The sequence below is a fragment of the Triturus cristatus genome, chromosome 8 (assembly GCF_964204655.1).
Source record: "Triturus cristatus chromosome 8, aTriCri1.1, whole genome shotgun sequence".
NCBI lineage: Eukaryota > Metazoa > Chordata > Amphibia > Caudata > Salamandridae > Triturus > Triturus cristatus.
Window position 1 is genome coordinate 750,737,958 of NC_140591.1, and position 16,563 is coordinate 750,754,520.

Below are 16,563 nucleotides of genomic sequence, written 5' to 3' on the forward strand. Positions count from 1 at the left end.
ACCCTATTTAATGGGACCCATTTTACTGATCTCAGAAAAATGAAAGGCTAGGCTGGCCTTTCCAGGAATCAAACGTGTGATCTGCAGATCATTGCGGTCGTCAGTGGTGAGAGTTTACGTCACTGAGTGCCATGCAATAAGTGACTAGGGGGCATATTTACAAGCCAGGCGATAAAATTGGGCTTGATAATATGCTCTGTGGAATTCCAATTGAAGCCCATGTTAAATGTGAAGGACATCTAACATGGGCTTCAATTGGAATTCCATAGAACATATTATCAAGCCCATTATCGCCGTTTTAGCGGCAGTTTTCTGCCGCTAAAGCGGCGATAATTTTATCGCCTGGCTTGTAAATATGCCCCCAAATTTGGGTATTACGTGAAAACAGCTGCCAATATCCAAGCGCATTCTTACCTAGAACACTGACGGAGAGAGAGCGCTTCCAGGGAAGGAAACATGGGCTGGCACGGATTTCTGCCCATACTTTTTTAAAAAGAGAACATGCAATTGTGATTATTATACTAACTCATATTTTGGGGTGCTAGCTTTTAAGACGGGGTTTTCCAACGCAGGCTCAGACCCATGCAATTGTTTTCAGGATAACCACTCATTATGTAAATCGGTTACTTCCAGGCGCATGGAAGATGCATGTCTTTTATGTGGGTATGCTGACAATCTGACATGAATCGGACCCAGGTGAAACTTTGTTGGACACTTCTGCTCAAAAAGAACAGAGGTACCTTCCTCTGAGAGGGCAGCACTCTTTCTCACATACCATTGACATAAAACAATGGGGAAAGACTCCATGTCCAGTGGCATAACATTAGCCCCCACCTGAGCTCCGAGGGGCCCCCTCTGGCACCGTGCATGAGCGTTGAGCCCCTGGCCTGAGAGCTTCTGACTGGGTGTGGGGGGGGGGGGGTGTTAGTGTACTATGCGGGGGGGGGGGTCAAGTTTAGTTACGTCACTGTCTATGCTAAATACGTCAAAGGGCCACTGAAATGATTGGGTTCACCGGCACTGCCCATCAACTACAAACGTGTGCTGCCCTAAAAATGCGCACAGTATTAAACACAACGCGGCTCTGCCCGGCTGCTGATATGTATGGCCCTCCCTCAGTTTGAATGACGGAGAGGTTCGGCCCGCAGCCAGAATGCGGGAGACGGGGTTTTAATGAGAGAGAGTCGCTGGCCTGCTACCAGCTGTGTGTGTTCTGAGGAGACTGCGGGTCCCTGCGGGCCCTAGGACGAGACCACTCTGCCCCAGAGGGGCTGCAGGAGTGTACCACACACCGGCTACACACAGGACACAAGGCTCACAAGCCAGGAGTACTGGGGTTGGAGAAAGAAAGAGTTAAAAAGATTGCAATCATCTCTCTGCTTTGGGGGGGAGAAGGGCTACAGAAATGAGAATATAGGGCGAGTGTTCAGTTCACTCTGTCAAAGTGCAGGAAATGTTAGCACTTTAGCACCCAGGGACAAGCTAGCAATGGACTGGCAGGTGCAGTTCCACCGGGTCGAGGCGGGGGAAGGGGGGGGGGGGGGAGAAGTGGCCGTTATGCTCGATTATTATGGGACAGTGAGAGTGAGAGGGACCATTTTCACTGCCTGCACCAGAGCCCACATATGGGCAACTGTGGTAACTGCTTCCAAGACAGCGAGGAATCCATTGAGAGGAGACAGACGGCGCTCACATGTCGAAGACAAGTCAAAATATGGGTCACACCAGAGAAGCAGGTGCAGCAAGTGCAGTGACACCCATGCCCGGGAGTCTGAGGGGCCCGTCGCGCCCCATTTAGAGTTGTCTTTTACTATTCAACAGGAGGTCACGGGGTCATTCTGCATGCTTGCTTAAGAACCCTTAGAACGCTTGCTACACACCTGGGTCACCGCTTCCTGTGAGGCTGGCCCGCCCCTCAATCTGTAAGGAACACTCCGTTGCATCTAGTGCTAGCGTCTATAGCGCAGCGGAATGAAAACTAGTGGGCAATTAAACGAGGCCCTCTCTGCAGTGCACTACGCCCTTGTACCAGACCACTCTATCGTGAACGTCCCATGCCGTAGGTATTTGCATATAAGAGTTAATATTCCAGTCATATCTGCCCAGTGGCAGTGTGAGACTAGGGATAACGAGACGCCTAAAATAGCATTATTTGCATATTATCTACAGAAGTTTGACCCCCACCTGTTAATAGTACATATCAATACATTGTAACGGGGCGCTGTCCAGTCCATTTTGTTTCCGTTTTGCATCCTGCCGTCATACATGAGAAAATGATTTCTAGCGCCAAGAAATGTCCTATCTGCTCTTCTTGTTTTTCTGAGAGGAAAAAGTCCCCTGTATGATGTATGGCAGATTGCAGGTGACGCAAAAATACACCTTGATAAAGTTGGCGCAGATAGCGCCTGGTACTCACCGCTGCATCGGCGCTTCTCTGCAGCTGGATGAGGAGGAGAGCGAGGGGCAGAAGCTGCAGCCACCCCATGGCCGTGCCGGGGTAGAAGGAACCTCTGTGGGGTGGGTGGGGGTGTCGGGAGCTTGCTCGGGGGTCTTGTGCGCTGCCGGGGTCTGCACTCTTCACTCACTCCCGAGCGCCGGTAGCGCGTGTACAGAGTAAAAGAGTCGAGCTTAAGTCTGAGCGCTTTGTTGGAGGCGCCCCCGCCTCTGCCCACCCCCGCCCACTCCCCTGGCGAGCCGCCTCCCCGCCCCCCTCCGCCCAGCCGCCCGGAGCTCCACTTAAACTTATTCTCAGCTCTGTGCGTGGATGAAGCGGGAGGCATCAGCAGAAGAGAGCGAGGGCTCAGGAGTCGCCTCAAACCCGCAGCGCCTTGAACCTGACGCTTAGCGCTGCCTCACAGTTGGCGTCGCTTCTGGGCGCCGCACCGGAGGACATGTGCCGGAACCAGCTCTGATCACTCAAGTAAGTGTGGCGGCAGGGTTAGTCTCTGCACGGGATAGCGAGTCACTGGCTACCCCTTCTAATGATGCCTTCTCGTTTGCCGAACATGCGTTAAAGCGAAAACTTTCAAACTGTTTTCTCTTTTATATAATACTCCGCATTTCAGCACAGCTCTAAGGGAAAATCATATATACGTTTTCTGCAGAACGCCTCTTCGGGGTAGAAAGCGCTATACAAAGCGAGCTCTTTTTCAGGAATGCTCCTAACCTGCGTGAATTTCAGTAGGCAGCTGGACACCAGCCTTCTATGCATATTTTGTGGTCTAAGTAGGGGTGACTGTAGTTATCTACAAGCCTCTCCCCCTCAGTGAAAATACTTTTCAGCCGAGGTCCGGATAATTCCTTTCCGCATCTCCAGACTAGGCAATGAGAAGCATTCTGTGGTGAATGTGGTCATTTTTAATAACGAGCCTTGTTTTCTCAAATGTAAAACAGAAGGGATGCGATAAGAGGCGAAATGGTATTGTATTGAAGTTGCATTTATGTAGCGCTTCGTACCACTGACTCGGCGTTGGGACGCTTTTAGAGAAAGGGTAGCACGCTGCTCCATTTGTTGACGGTTACCATGCTGTTCAAATTTTATTTATATAGCGTTTACTACCCCTGACTAGGCGTTCAACAAAGTACAGAAGGTACATACATACTGCCCAAAAGAACGTAGGGCAGGTGCTCTGCCCTACCTACCCCCATAATTCCAAGCCAAAGTCCCCTAGTCAGTGCGTTGATGTCTGACGTATTATGGTTCTAGAGTCCGTGTTTATGTGTCTCCCCCTTTCTTCCACTGTCCTCTCATAGTGTCCCCTGCATACTTTCCTCAGGTTGGTGCGACAAGACTCCGAGACGGGCAGCGCCTTCACTGATCCCTGACGGCCAAGGGTCAGGCGGAAGCTTCCAGCATGGGCAGCACCCGGGACACCACGACCCCCGGGGCGCGCGGGATGGCGCCTCGGCTCAGCAAACACGCTCTTCTGCAGTAAGTATCGCTCTAGCTCCGTTGTTAATAATAAGAATAATACGTCACTAAGCAGTGTTCATTAGATAGCGCCTGTCGCCCTGGACTTGCAGCTTCCCACCACTGTAAATGACGTGTTCCTTTCGCCTCAGCCACTGGTACTCACTCAGTCACTTTAGCAAAGTCGGAAGTAAGAAAGGCTGCAGTGGCCCGCCTCTAAACCATGACATGAACGCGCCTAAGAGAAGTCTGAAGCAGGTGCATGAACCACGTGTGCTAGGTTGTCAGTCAAGCCCAGTGCTTTGCCCTGCTATGTGAATAACCTGACTGTACACTAGTGTACATTTATATCCACGTTTCATGTTTCTATGGACGTCGGTCCGATTCACTAAATTGTCAGGGGTAGCGAAAGTTGATCACATCTCCTTCGACCTCAATGACGTCAAAGGATGTGGGTATGACTTTAGATCCCCACTCAGAGTAAGTGGTGCCACACGACCTTGAGCTTGATGACATAACAATAATTGATGTCACTTAAGACGTGTGTATAACACAAAGAGAAAACGTGTTAATAAATCAAAGGGAGATTCACAAATAGAGACAAAAACAAAATTGTCCATGCCCACGGGAATTAATCCATACAGAGCATGTGTTGAATATGAAGAATTTTATTGACTACATTTACTGTTATCACTATTAACACATTTTGATTTATGATTACTGTTAAGGAACTATAAAACTTGCAAAACATAGAAGTGACTGTTTTTTCCAATAAATCAGTCAGTGTGGCCTGGAGCCAGTGTTAGCTGTTTCTCAAGCCTCATGTCATGAAAAACATCATAAATAAAAATACGCCTATATTCATACATAGAGGTGCTGTGGGTCAGCTCTTTTCATCTATTGGTCTGTTTCACAGTCAGTGACATTTCGCTTCTGTGCACTGCAGCGTACAGGACGGAGGGGTCCCCCCTATTCATCCATGGCTGTCTTGCGCTGTGAGTGGGGGCATTTTGCCTGATCACACACGCACATCCACCTACAATGAAGGCCATGTCAGTACCAAGGATAGTGGCACAATATTTTACTTTTTACATACTTTTTTTCTTTCCATTCTTTCTAAAAAAAAAATGTTGAATTATCCTTGTGTGTTTAAACTATGCCTTCAGGTTAGAGTAATTCAAAGTCAGCATTACATGAATTAAAACTATGAAGGGGTTCTAAACTTCTTTTAAGTACACCTGTCTGTTCTGGTGCACCCATGCTTTTCTAATAAAATTGCATATGAGTGTTATATTTTTAAATTCAAAATTGTTAGTACAGCAGGTGCGTAGTAAGGGGGGAGGCGGTCCACCCCGGGTGGCACAAGATTTGGGGGCGGTGGCTTCACCCCCACCACCCTCTCCTACATGCGGCTGCCCGGGCAGCATACGCAGGCACTCGGTCAACCTACACCGCTGTATTACAAACATATGTGTCTACACTTGCAAGGTGTGGCAATGACAAGGGCAAGACAGGGATCTCAGCAGCAACCACTGGAGACCTCTAAATGACATCCATGTTGGATTCTGTAGTTCTTTGAACCTTCTGCTGTGAAGTCAGTGCCAGTCCCCACAGTTATGTTAACTGTATAAAGTAGCCCATAAATCCGTGTTTGGCTTCCAGTGAGGAATGCTCTATCAGGCAAAAAGAGCTGTCACAAACTGTAGTGAGACATTGGCAGGTGAGCGAAAGGCGCAATTGAGCCAGACACTGGAATAGGGTGGAAAAGGCTGCTTTAATGTGATGGGTCATTGTTTCATATTACTCGCCTGGACTTATCACCTTACAGGCTAGCATGGCCTCAATAATACACCTATTACCCTTGTTCTTCTCACTAGGATCCACAATTTGTACCCACCACCACCCTCCCCTTTTAGGCCTTTCAAGGCCTCCTGCTTATCTCACCTACCATTTCTCAGCCCTCTGTCACCCCAAACTATTGCTTCTCCCATATAATCATTCTCATACATCTTTCCACATCTGTTGATGCTCTTGAGTCTATCGGCGTACCAAACTCACACCCCAGACCCCCCAGGAACATGGCCAATGATCTAGTAACAACGTAACATTAAAAAAGCACAACTTACATTGGACTTCTTAACCTCTCTGGGGCCTCTCTGGGCTATGACATTTTCCACCTTGACAGAATTGGAGCCATAGGAGGGGGTATTGCAATCATCTGTAAAGCTCAGCTAGGGTGTACCATCACTCCCCTCAATATCACTAAATCCGAGGCTTTCGCCTTCAGAATATCCCTTTCTCCGTCATGCTCTTTCTCAGGTGGTTTGATCTACAGACCCCCAGGAGCCTGTATCCAGTTTTTAGAATCAGCCCCTGACATGCTGGCGAGCATGCTAATAGGGAAAAGTGCTCCACAGTGCTAGGCGACTTCAACATCCATCTGGATGATCCCAATGATCCGTCAGCCAGGAGATGCCTAGCCGACATGGAAGCCTTACAGCTTTTACAACTGGTACCATCTGCCACTCATGAAAAAGGCCATCTCTTAGACTCCATTTTCTCAAACGACCCAAGACTGGAGGTACTAGCACCCAAGCGAATGCCGTGGACAGACCACGCCATGATTCCACTGCGCCTCCATAAACCCTTTGCTAGTGAACAAAAAAAAGAGCCTATAATAGTGGGACGCAAATGGCCTAGGATAGTCCATGAGGCCTGGATTAATGATCTGGAGTCCTCCATGTCACCAGACACCTTTGACCTGGAAGAGGCGCATGGGAACTGGCTAACCTGGATCAATAGCTCTATTGACCGGAATTTTAGGAAGCCAAGCCCACTAACGCATAAAAAAACTAACAGGTCATCCTGGTTCTGTCCTTCGTTGGTTGCACAAACTAGAGCTGCAAAAGACTTGAACGTAACTGGAGGAAGACTTACGATCCAGAGCTCAAAAGAGCTTACAAACTAGCCATACAGCTCTACAGTAAGAGCATTAGGAAAGCACAGGCAACTTTTTTCGAAGGAAAAATAGCAAAGTCTTCTAACTCCTCTAAGAAGCTCTTTAAAATCGTTAAATCACTTACCACAGTAGACCAAGGAATAAACAGCCCCCGATATTCCAAAGAAAGATGCAATGGGATGACCACTTTTTTAAAGAGCAAAGTGGAAAACATCTACAATTCCCTCCACCCTAACTCTATCACGACTTTAGGTGATCCACAAGGCCCCCTTAGCACTCTAAACGCCCCTAGAAAGAGTGAACACACGGGACCACTCCAGCCCGCCGCACCGGTCCTCCTGACCATCCCGACGATGAAGGTAGATCAGGTATCCTCATTACAGAAAATCAAGTCAGGATCCCCGCTAGATCCGGCCCCACCCTATATTTTCGCTCAAGGTGGGAAAGCCGTCCTCAATCAACTATGTAATTTAATTAACCTCTCCTTTAAAAATGGCAAGGTAACCCCAGAATGGAAACATGCCATCATTAAACCCCTGCTAAAAAAACATACAATTGGACCCTGCAGATCTAGCCAACTACCGCCCAATATCGTTATTGCCTATTTTAGGCAAGATGGCAGAAAAACACATGAACAGCACGATCTCCACTTTCCTTGAAAATCACAACATCATACACCAGTCTGAGATGGGGTTCAGACCAAAACATAGCACGGAGTCAGCCCTGTGTGTGGTCACTGAAAAACTCAAATCCATCCTTGATCAAGGGAGAACCGCGGCCCTGGTACTTCTGGATTTGAGCGCCGCGTTTGATACGGTAGACCACACAGTGCTAACTCAAGGACTGGAGAATGTCGCAATCAGAGGAACAGCTAACCAATGGGTTGCGTCATTCCCGAGTGTCAGAACTTTCCAATGTATGGAGGCGGGATTTAAGTAAGACTCCCTCTCAGCACCTTGGGGAGTCCCTCAGGGATCCTCCCTGAGTCCAACACCTTTTAACATTTATCTCAGCCCCTTGGCTCATATAACACAGGAATTTGGCCTCTCCATCGTGTCATATGCAGATGACACGCAACTAGAGTTCTCAATCTCAGAATCCCCCAACTCTGACCACAGACAACTCGTCCCTTTCCTGGAAAAAATCGGATCATGGATGGCAGACTGTAGCCTCAAACTGAATGGGGGAAAAACAGAACTGATGATTTTGAGAAACAACTATAACCCTCGCACGGAGATCTCTTGGCCCACCAATTGGGGACCACCTCCTCCCCCTAAAACAGCCATAAAAACTTAGGTATGTGGCTAGACCCGAACCTGACGATGGAGGTCCAGGCAAAAAAATGATCAGGCACCTGCTTTGGGATACTACGCTTGATTAGAAAAATAATATCCCTACTTCCAGAGGACTCTAGGAAGACGGTAGTCCAGGCCTTAGTGGTATCAAGGCTGGACTCCGGCAACTCTCTCTTTCTTGGCTCTCCTAAATATGTCACAAACAGACTACAAGTCGTACAGAATGCAGCCGCCCGACTATTGTTGAACCTACCTCGACACCACTCAGTTATACCAGCACTGAGAGAGCTGCATTGGCTTCCGGTTCAAGCCAGAATTAAATTTAAGTCCTTAAGTCTGGCTCACCGAGCCATGTATGGGAGAGGCCCCGCCCTCATCCAAAAGTTGGTCTCTCATTACTCTCCCCGTCGACAACTCAGGTCAAGTTCAAAATTCATGATGAACGCGACCGCATTCAAGAGAGCCAGATGGGGTGGAAGGTCCTTCACCCATCTGGTACCAACACTCTGGAACAGTCTGGACCCAGAGCTCCGACTTACTGAAAACGAAGTATCCTTCAAAAAAAAACTTAAGACACGGCTCTTCCCCTAATCCTAAGTGCTAACAGCTTCCATCCTGTATCACCGCAGCGCTGAGATGCCCAAGGGTAGTCATGCGCATTACAAATCTCTTAAACCTAAACCTAAAACCCTTTCACTGCCATATTCCATAGATTTTTCTAAAAAAACTGGTTAGGAAGTATGTATGTAGGTATGTAGTATTTGTGTAGTGCAAACATAGCCAAAGGGCAACATGGCTAAACGAAAGCATTCAGTCCATGAGTGATAGGAGACGTAGCTTGGCTCTGTGAGCAAAAGTGTACTGTTACTGAACTGTGATGTAGTGTTCTTTGTAGAGGTGCGTCTTCAACTTTTTCTAATCTGGAGCCTGGCTGGGTTGGTCCTGAGGGATACGGGGATTTGTTTAAGATCATGCGTGCATAGGTAGAAAAGGCATGCATCCTTTTTTTTCTTCTTTTATATACTTCTCTGTTTCCAGTCTGAGGGTGTCCCAGCTGCGGTCATGATGACTTTATAAATGATGCACATGGTTTTGAAGATGGTGCTGGCTGTCAAGGGGGAATTCCAACAGGATGAAACATGCATCCTAGGACTGGTTTCAGGGTAACACCCCTCATCAGCAAGGCTAGCTTGAATCCAGTGGCAAAGAGAAAAAGGATTCATGTCTGGGCATACCCTACCAACTTAGGGCGAACAAGCAAACACAATAAGATGATGGACAGAGCGCTGAAACTTTTCAGTGACTCACCCCAAGTCACTATTAGATCTGGGTTGAATCCACCATCATTCTTTTGCTCACTTTGCCACCCCAGTTCAGAACCAGCCGTATGCAAATACCCCGAAGCCGTTCCCAGGATGCTTGTTTCCGGGCCAGGGAAAACCTGGCTTGGCAGTTCGGGCTGGACTGTTCCCATGGGAAGCAGGGCCAAGACTGATTTGCATATGGCTGGGTCTGAACTGGGGTGGTGAAGTGAGCAAAAGAATGATAATGAATTCAGCCCAGATCTAATAGTGACTGGAGGTGAGCATCTGAAAAGTTTCAGCGCTCCGTCCATTATCTTATTGTGTTTGCTCCAACCAATAAGACACCAGGGAATGTTTTGAATGGGGAGAGCTTCCATTCGGGATGACTGCAGTATTTGGCCTCAGGGTCGACTGCCACCCAGGGAAACCCACCAACTAAGGACATTTCTAAAAGCTAAAGACCACAACAAATGCAGGGGGATGTACTTGCCTGGACCAAAGCAAGTTTTCTGAAACTTGTAAACATCAAAGTCATGCCTAAAAAGCACTGTTCTTCTTTTCTGTGTGGGATGGTTGCAGTATTTGGGTCTGGTTCCGGAAGACCCTCAGAGAACCTTACCAACCCTGAACATTTCTAAAGCAAGAGACACAGGGGAATCCATGGTGATGTTCGTGTATTGATCCCAGCTTGTTCATTACTTAGAATGCCTTGCAAATTTAAAATCTGTCCCTAAATAACACAGTTTTATTCTTATTTTCCATAGGGGTGGCCGCAGTAGATCGGCGTGGGGTAGGCTAGCACCTAACGAAACCTACCTATCCTAGACATTTCTAAAACTAAAGAGGCAGGGGAATATATGGTGATGTGTCATGCTTGATACCTGGCATGTTTTATTGCGAAGAATGTTCGGTACATGTCAAAGTATTGGTTAAAAGAATCGCAATTCATTTATTTTTCTGTGATAGAAAACACCAGAACATCTGGCACAGAGCAAACATCCTATCATCAAGCATTTCCATTCCTCTTGATAAAAACTATAGCTTAAATGTGTGGGTTTAACTGTTGCCTAAACCAGGAATACACCAAACCTTTAACTATGTGAAGACTACATTCACACTACATCGGCTTCATATGGTCACAGATTTGGCCTGTTCCTGTCCATTATGGTAGACACACCCATGCATGTGAGATGCATGTTTTTATTGGTAGAAATGTTGGAACACACAATGGTACAACTTTTGCTATTCAATAAAAGTTTCAGAGTTTTCTGGCACGTACATTTGAGGAAATTGAGAATTTCACCCACACTTTTACATTTGCAGGGCATTTTGAGTAAGAAAGATCAGAGGAACTCACTTAAGCTACACTGCCCTAGACTTCTCTGGGTCTCTAATTTTTAAAATGGCCTGAAAGTGGTAGGTTTTCTTTGGTGGCGATTTCTGGAACCAAATACTGTGGCTTTCTGGATCCAAATAACGCAGCTATCCCCATGGAAACTGAGAAGCATACTTTTGAAATGTGTTTGGCATTATGGATAGGAAAACAAATAGAGATAAATACAAACTACCCCACAGTGGATCCTCCAAGTCTCTACTTTTCAGAAATGCCCTGCCAACAACGGGCCCAAATACTAGCCGTTAACCATGGAAACTGAAGGGAAATTGGGCATTTTATACATTAATTTACATATTCATGCTAGTCTGTGTAAGAAAGGATAGAGAGATCCATGCCAGCCACACCTTGAGTTGGTCAATATTATAATCAACCAGAGGTTAACCAGCTCTTCAACAGTATTTCAATCAGTAAACAGCGCTTACCACGAATCCATTTCAACGCATGTAATTACAACGCAGTCGTTACAACGACCTCGTTGTAACAACGCATACCATTAACCCGCAAGTCGTTACAACGACTTGCGGAGGGGGCATAAGGTGTTCGATTTAAAATCCAACACCTTCCCTACTGTTGCACATACTGGAGTTGGATTAGTAAATTATACTATTTCAACATCCAGCGCCCTCCCAGAGCAAGTCGTTGTTACGACTTGCGGGGTAATGGTATGCATTGTTACAACGTGGTCGTTGTAACGACCGCGTTTTAATTGCATGCGGAGCAAAGGCATGCGATGTAAGGAGGCATATTAATTTCAATCTGTTTTAGTGTAGGAGCAGCTTTGCTATTGATTTATATTAATATTACCCTGACTGGATTCCTTTCTCACAGTTTGTGTGGGAGGTAACAGAGATATGGAAGGTTAGAAGAGAATGAGTTAGAGGTGTCATAGTGAGCAGAGACAGCAAGCATCACATCAGTGTTAATGTTCCCTAGTCATGATCGGAAATTTAAAGGTCTTCTGGATTTGTATCAAACAATGTGGTGAAGTTGTGGAAATTGATGCCAAAGGATTGAATCATGACCATCCCATTGTATTTCACAGTCAGTCAGTCAGTCAATAACGGTCCATTAATATAAGGGTTAAGCATCTAAAATATTTAAAATCAATATTCAAACAATTTGTAAACATACATTTCATATAGTTAAGTGCAAAATGTAATTCTAGTATTAAATGCATAAATCTTCATAATGTTTCCTAGTGCAACTCTTATAAAATATCTGACTGCATGAAGGCTGTCTGTTGTATGTAGTTGCTATAGAAACAATATACCATCCTAATTCTGTCCAATATTGGCACTTGGTAAAATAGAAACCAAAAAAGAAGCTGAGTACAGTGGGCAAGCAGCATAAATTGAATTGTACATTGTTTAGAGGAGCTGTCACGTGGGCACGGGGGAAATCCTGTTGCAAAGGAAAAGCTACCTTAAAGTTAACTGTGCATACTCTAAAAAGAGTCAAATACAGACGATAAGTGGGATTCAATATCCATTCTAAATAAGGTTCCATTCCACTTGTGGTTGGCACATAGGAGTGCCTAGCTACTGTTTCCGTATACTGGACTTGCCGCCCACTCCACCCGCACCTCCATGCAATAATCGAGATATAATTATTTAACCGTTTCTTTACAGCTAAGAGTTATGATTGCCGGGTTTTTATATAATTCAGGGGTACCAATCAGCTCAAAGGTTTTCCGTAAGTAAGTAAACCAAAGGATCCGCTCCAATTTATCAAGTTGAAGCAATCATTAAGAAGAGTTTAACCAAGCCCGCCTTCGGTTTGCCCCAGGTATTGAGCCATAACACCAATGGTGCTAGCCCTATGATATCGTCCAGATAGGTTAGACCTAATTCCTCGTGACAAATTCAAGTAGTAGTGCCTTTAGGTACCTACAATAGTCTGCAAGTAAAACCATTTTCGGCACGTTCCCACATTACTATGATCCCACAACCCCACTCCATATGTCCCTACTGGGATAAATTTAATTTGATCATATTTACAGTTTCTTTTTTAGGTTTTTGGCATCGCAAACCAAAAATGTCCTTGATGGTTCTACTAAATTGTTGTAGCCTCGAGGATAAGATGGTGAACCAGCTTAATGAATAATTAAAAAGGATCCCCAAATAGTTCAAAGTTTTTCTCTTTTCAAGCTGTATACCCCCCATAGGGTAGATCTTGGACTTAGTTTTGGGACACCCACAAGTAATAACAACTGACTTTGAAAAGTTCACCTTGAATCCTAGGTCCTTCATAAAAGTTAAAAGAATCCAGAAAAACTTGTAGGCCGTTAGCAGTTCGAGCAATGAAGACTGCATCATCCGCATACAGTAAAATTGGTGTGGACTGATTTCCCATTTGAGGCATACCCTTTCCCATGCATAATAAGTGGTTATTGATCCAGTTTATATAAAATAAGAATAGGAAGGGAGCCAAAATGCACCCCTGTCTCACACAGCGGGTAGTTCTATTTTGGAAGTTTCTTTCAAGGTGATGTGAGGCTAACATGTCTGGTTATGTAAAATCAGCTTCAGTGCAACATCTACTAGAGCAGTAATACTCAAAGTACGGCCCGGGGGCAGCATACGGCCCTCCTGACCTTTACATGGGGCCCCCTGGGCAGCAGCAGCACTGGGCTGCTGTTTACTCGACTCAGCACTAACATGGAAAAAAATGGTAAATATATAGCAAGCACTTATTTAAATCTTTATTGCAGTTAGGGAAAGGAAGTAACTTGGCCCTTAACTTTAGGAACACCTTCATTTTTAAAGACAGCCACTAGATATACATGCTTTGCTTCCACAACACCCACTTTACAGCCCCCGCTGGCATCAGTGTGGCCCTCGGTCACACCACAGACCAAACTTTGCGGCCCCCGGGAAAATGTTTGAGTACCCATGCACTAGAGGATCAAACCACCAGTACGAGCAAAAATCACATTTCAATGGCAAATCACATTTCAGTGCAAAATCATCCAATGTGCAGCATCAGAAAAAGTATGGATGATTGGCTTATATTTTATAGTTGTGATTATGTGTCAATATTATAGTGATTTTAATTAATCAAACTATAAACTTACAGAACTAAAATAAAAGTATGGAACTACTTTTAGATGGTTAGGTGCAAGACAATCAGGTGTGAAATCACATTTAGTTGTAAAATCACTCTTGGTGCAATGTCAGTTGCAGTGCTGAGACACTTCAGATGTAGAAAGAGGTTTAGTAGCAAAACTCATTTAGTTGCATAAACATATTAAGCTGTAAAATGACAGTTCAAAGGAGTGTGGTGTCACACTTAGCTGCAAAATCAGTGAATACAGACAGAATATACAGCAGCAAGATGTAACTTTAGGCTCAAAAAAGTGTGCAACACTATAACATCACAATTGGCTGACTGCACTGTTGAGGTGCAAAATTACCCTTAAAGCAACATCGGCATTAAAGTGGAAAATATTTTGAAGCACAAATCATATTTAGGTATAATTCACTTTTACATGCAAAACGCTTTCACATGCCAAAACAGGCGTTATAAAAAAAAAGCACCATTATGGTATCACATTTAAGCTCAAAATCATATTTAATTGCAAAATCACACCAACGTCTAGAATCAGTTTTGTGCAATAACAGTAGGAGTATGACAACAGTTTAACATAACAAATCAAGTTATGGAGCAACAACTAACTTTGGTGCAAAATCACATTTAGGTGCAAATCCATAGTTGAACAGCAAGTGTGTAAACTGTTTAGGAAGCACAAATGCACATCCATTGCAATGCATGAACACCTTGCTTCACAGTCCCAGCAATGCAGCGGGAAGTACTCTTTAGTCAGGCAAACGTACACACCTCTTACACAATAGCTTGATAGTGTGAGAGAAAATCTCTGGCCTATCCTAAAAAGTGAAGGACACCTTCTTCGAGGAACAGTCGAAGGGTGCTGACCCAAAAAAACGAAGGACAGAAGGGAGCTGACCAAAACACCATCTCTGCATACGTTTTTAATGTTGATGACATCAGTTTCAGCACACAGCTAGAGCTGTGGCTAGGCCTATTAAAAGTATTGAAGATAACTGCTGAGTATGCTCACTTTTTGGAATTATCTGTAAAGATGTACACTTATGTCAGTCATAATGCATTACCGCTGGAGAATTATGTTATTTAGAGCACCTTCAAACTGCAAGACAGTGATATATCAGCTGAAAATATATAAATATTAGAAATTCAATGAAAAAAACAGAGATGGCAGTAACGTTATAGTTGGGTGAATATGTCAGTGACAACAGTAATGTTTTGAGCTAAAAAAACACAAAAATTCACCATTTATAGTTACCAGTGTTATACTGTACCTTTTGCCCTCACCATGCACCGTTTATGACCTCACATATTACATCATTCGTGACATGTTCTATGACACCACCGCTGACATCCCAAATGACATTAATGATAAAACCCACTGATGACATCGTCCAATGAGTGTGTTATTTTGTTTGATGGTTTACATAGTGGCGAGTAACTACCATATTACTTCTCTGCCTAATTTTGCTCAGCCCATGTCTAGCTAATGGGTGTAAGTGTTTACAATACGCATCTGCTCCTAATGCATGATAGGTGTATTGAGGTACTGAACACATTGTAAATGTTTGTATTCAAGAGTAACTCTGTGTGCAGGTGACAGTTGACAATGTGGGTCCAGGATGTTCCACACAAGTGTTTTGGTTCTGCAGAAAGTTTCCAACAGGGCATAGATTTTACATAGGAGATGCTATGTATTGTAAGCAGCCTTGAGTTATTGGACAGAATCGCCTCAGCATGACCATTACTAAATAACTTAGAAGATTGTGTGCACCAGGTACTAACCTATGTGCATGTGTTTGTTTTGCTTCAAAAAAGGGCTATCTGTCAAGTTTTCATCATAGTATGAAGGCGGCAGTTAGTGTGATCTTTAGCACCTTAAATTGAATATTGTCTTTAATGACACATGTTGCATGGAGTGTACACTGTTGTAGGAGAGTGGAATCTGACTAATGGTTGCCCCCAACTTTTTGCCTGGTATTTAAGTGGTTTTTGACTAGTCTGGCTGGGATCCTGCTATCCAGGACCCCAGCCTATCTGCTTTCTCCCTAAAACTGTTGTGAGTACTCTAGGTACAAACATAATTGGATGCTGGGCATGCCCTACCAGTCCCTTGTAGATGGTACCCTAGGTACCCAGGGCATGGGGCCCCCAGTAGGCCTACCAGGGCTGCAGCACTTGTTGTGCCACCCTGGGACAGCCACCCAAACTGACACCACCAGGCCACTACTGTAGCCTGGGTAAGGTGGTGCTAGCACCCCTTACAGGGATGTAGGTACCCTATGTCCCATACCATACAACACATATACTCTCATAGGTCACCCCTATGGCAGGCCCTGGTAATCCTACAGGGCTGGGTGCTGAGGTATGTGTGAGGGGGGACCCCTACGTGAGTAGGACCTCTCTGCAACCTTCGTAAAAATGTTACTGGGTTGTTTGTAGTGTAGCCATACCATATACTCTTAACCGCATTATAAGTTATTGCGTCATCGCTGTAACTTTGGAGTGGCTACACAGAACCATATCGTGTTTGGTGTCAAACATGAAGGAATCATACCCCCAGTCCAGCCATGGGCATGGGGGCACGATTCCCCCTTGCTAGGAGGGTGATATGGGAAAAGCGGTAGAATTTGGAA

General features: G+C 45.0%; 2 protein-coding genes across 4 annotated transcripts in view; one reads left to right on the forward strand and one right to left on the reverse strand.

Annotated features, from left to right (window-relative positions):
* Positions 1-2,651, reverse strand: part of COL4A1 (collagen type IV alpha 1 chain) — a 626,471-nt gene extending 623,820 nt beyond the window's left edge. For all 3 annotated transcript variants that reach the window (XM_085622171.1, XM_085622169.1, XM_085622170.1), the window contains exon 1: positions 2,417-2,651. In XM_085622171.1, coding sequence (XP_085478297.1) covers positions 2,417-2,485 — 69 coding nt within the window. In that variant the 5' untranslated portion in view covers positions 2,486-2,651. The remainder of the gene's footprint in view (positions 1-2,416) is intronic.
* Positions 2,652-2,744: 93 nt separating this feature from the next.
* Positions 2,745-16,563, forward strand: part of COL4A2 (collagen type IV alpha 2 chain) — a 633,759-nt gene continuing 619,940 nt past the window's right edge. The window contains exons 1-2 of the mRNA XM_085622168.1: positions 2,745-2,920; positions 3,777-3,931. Coding sequence (XP_085478294.1) covers positions 3,855-3,931 — 77 coding nt within the window. The 5' untranslated portion in view covers positions 2,745-2,920; positions 3,777-3,854. The remainder of the gene's footprint in view (positions 2,921-3,776; positions 3,932-16,563) is intronic.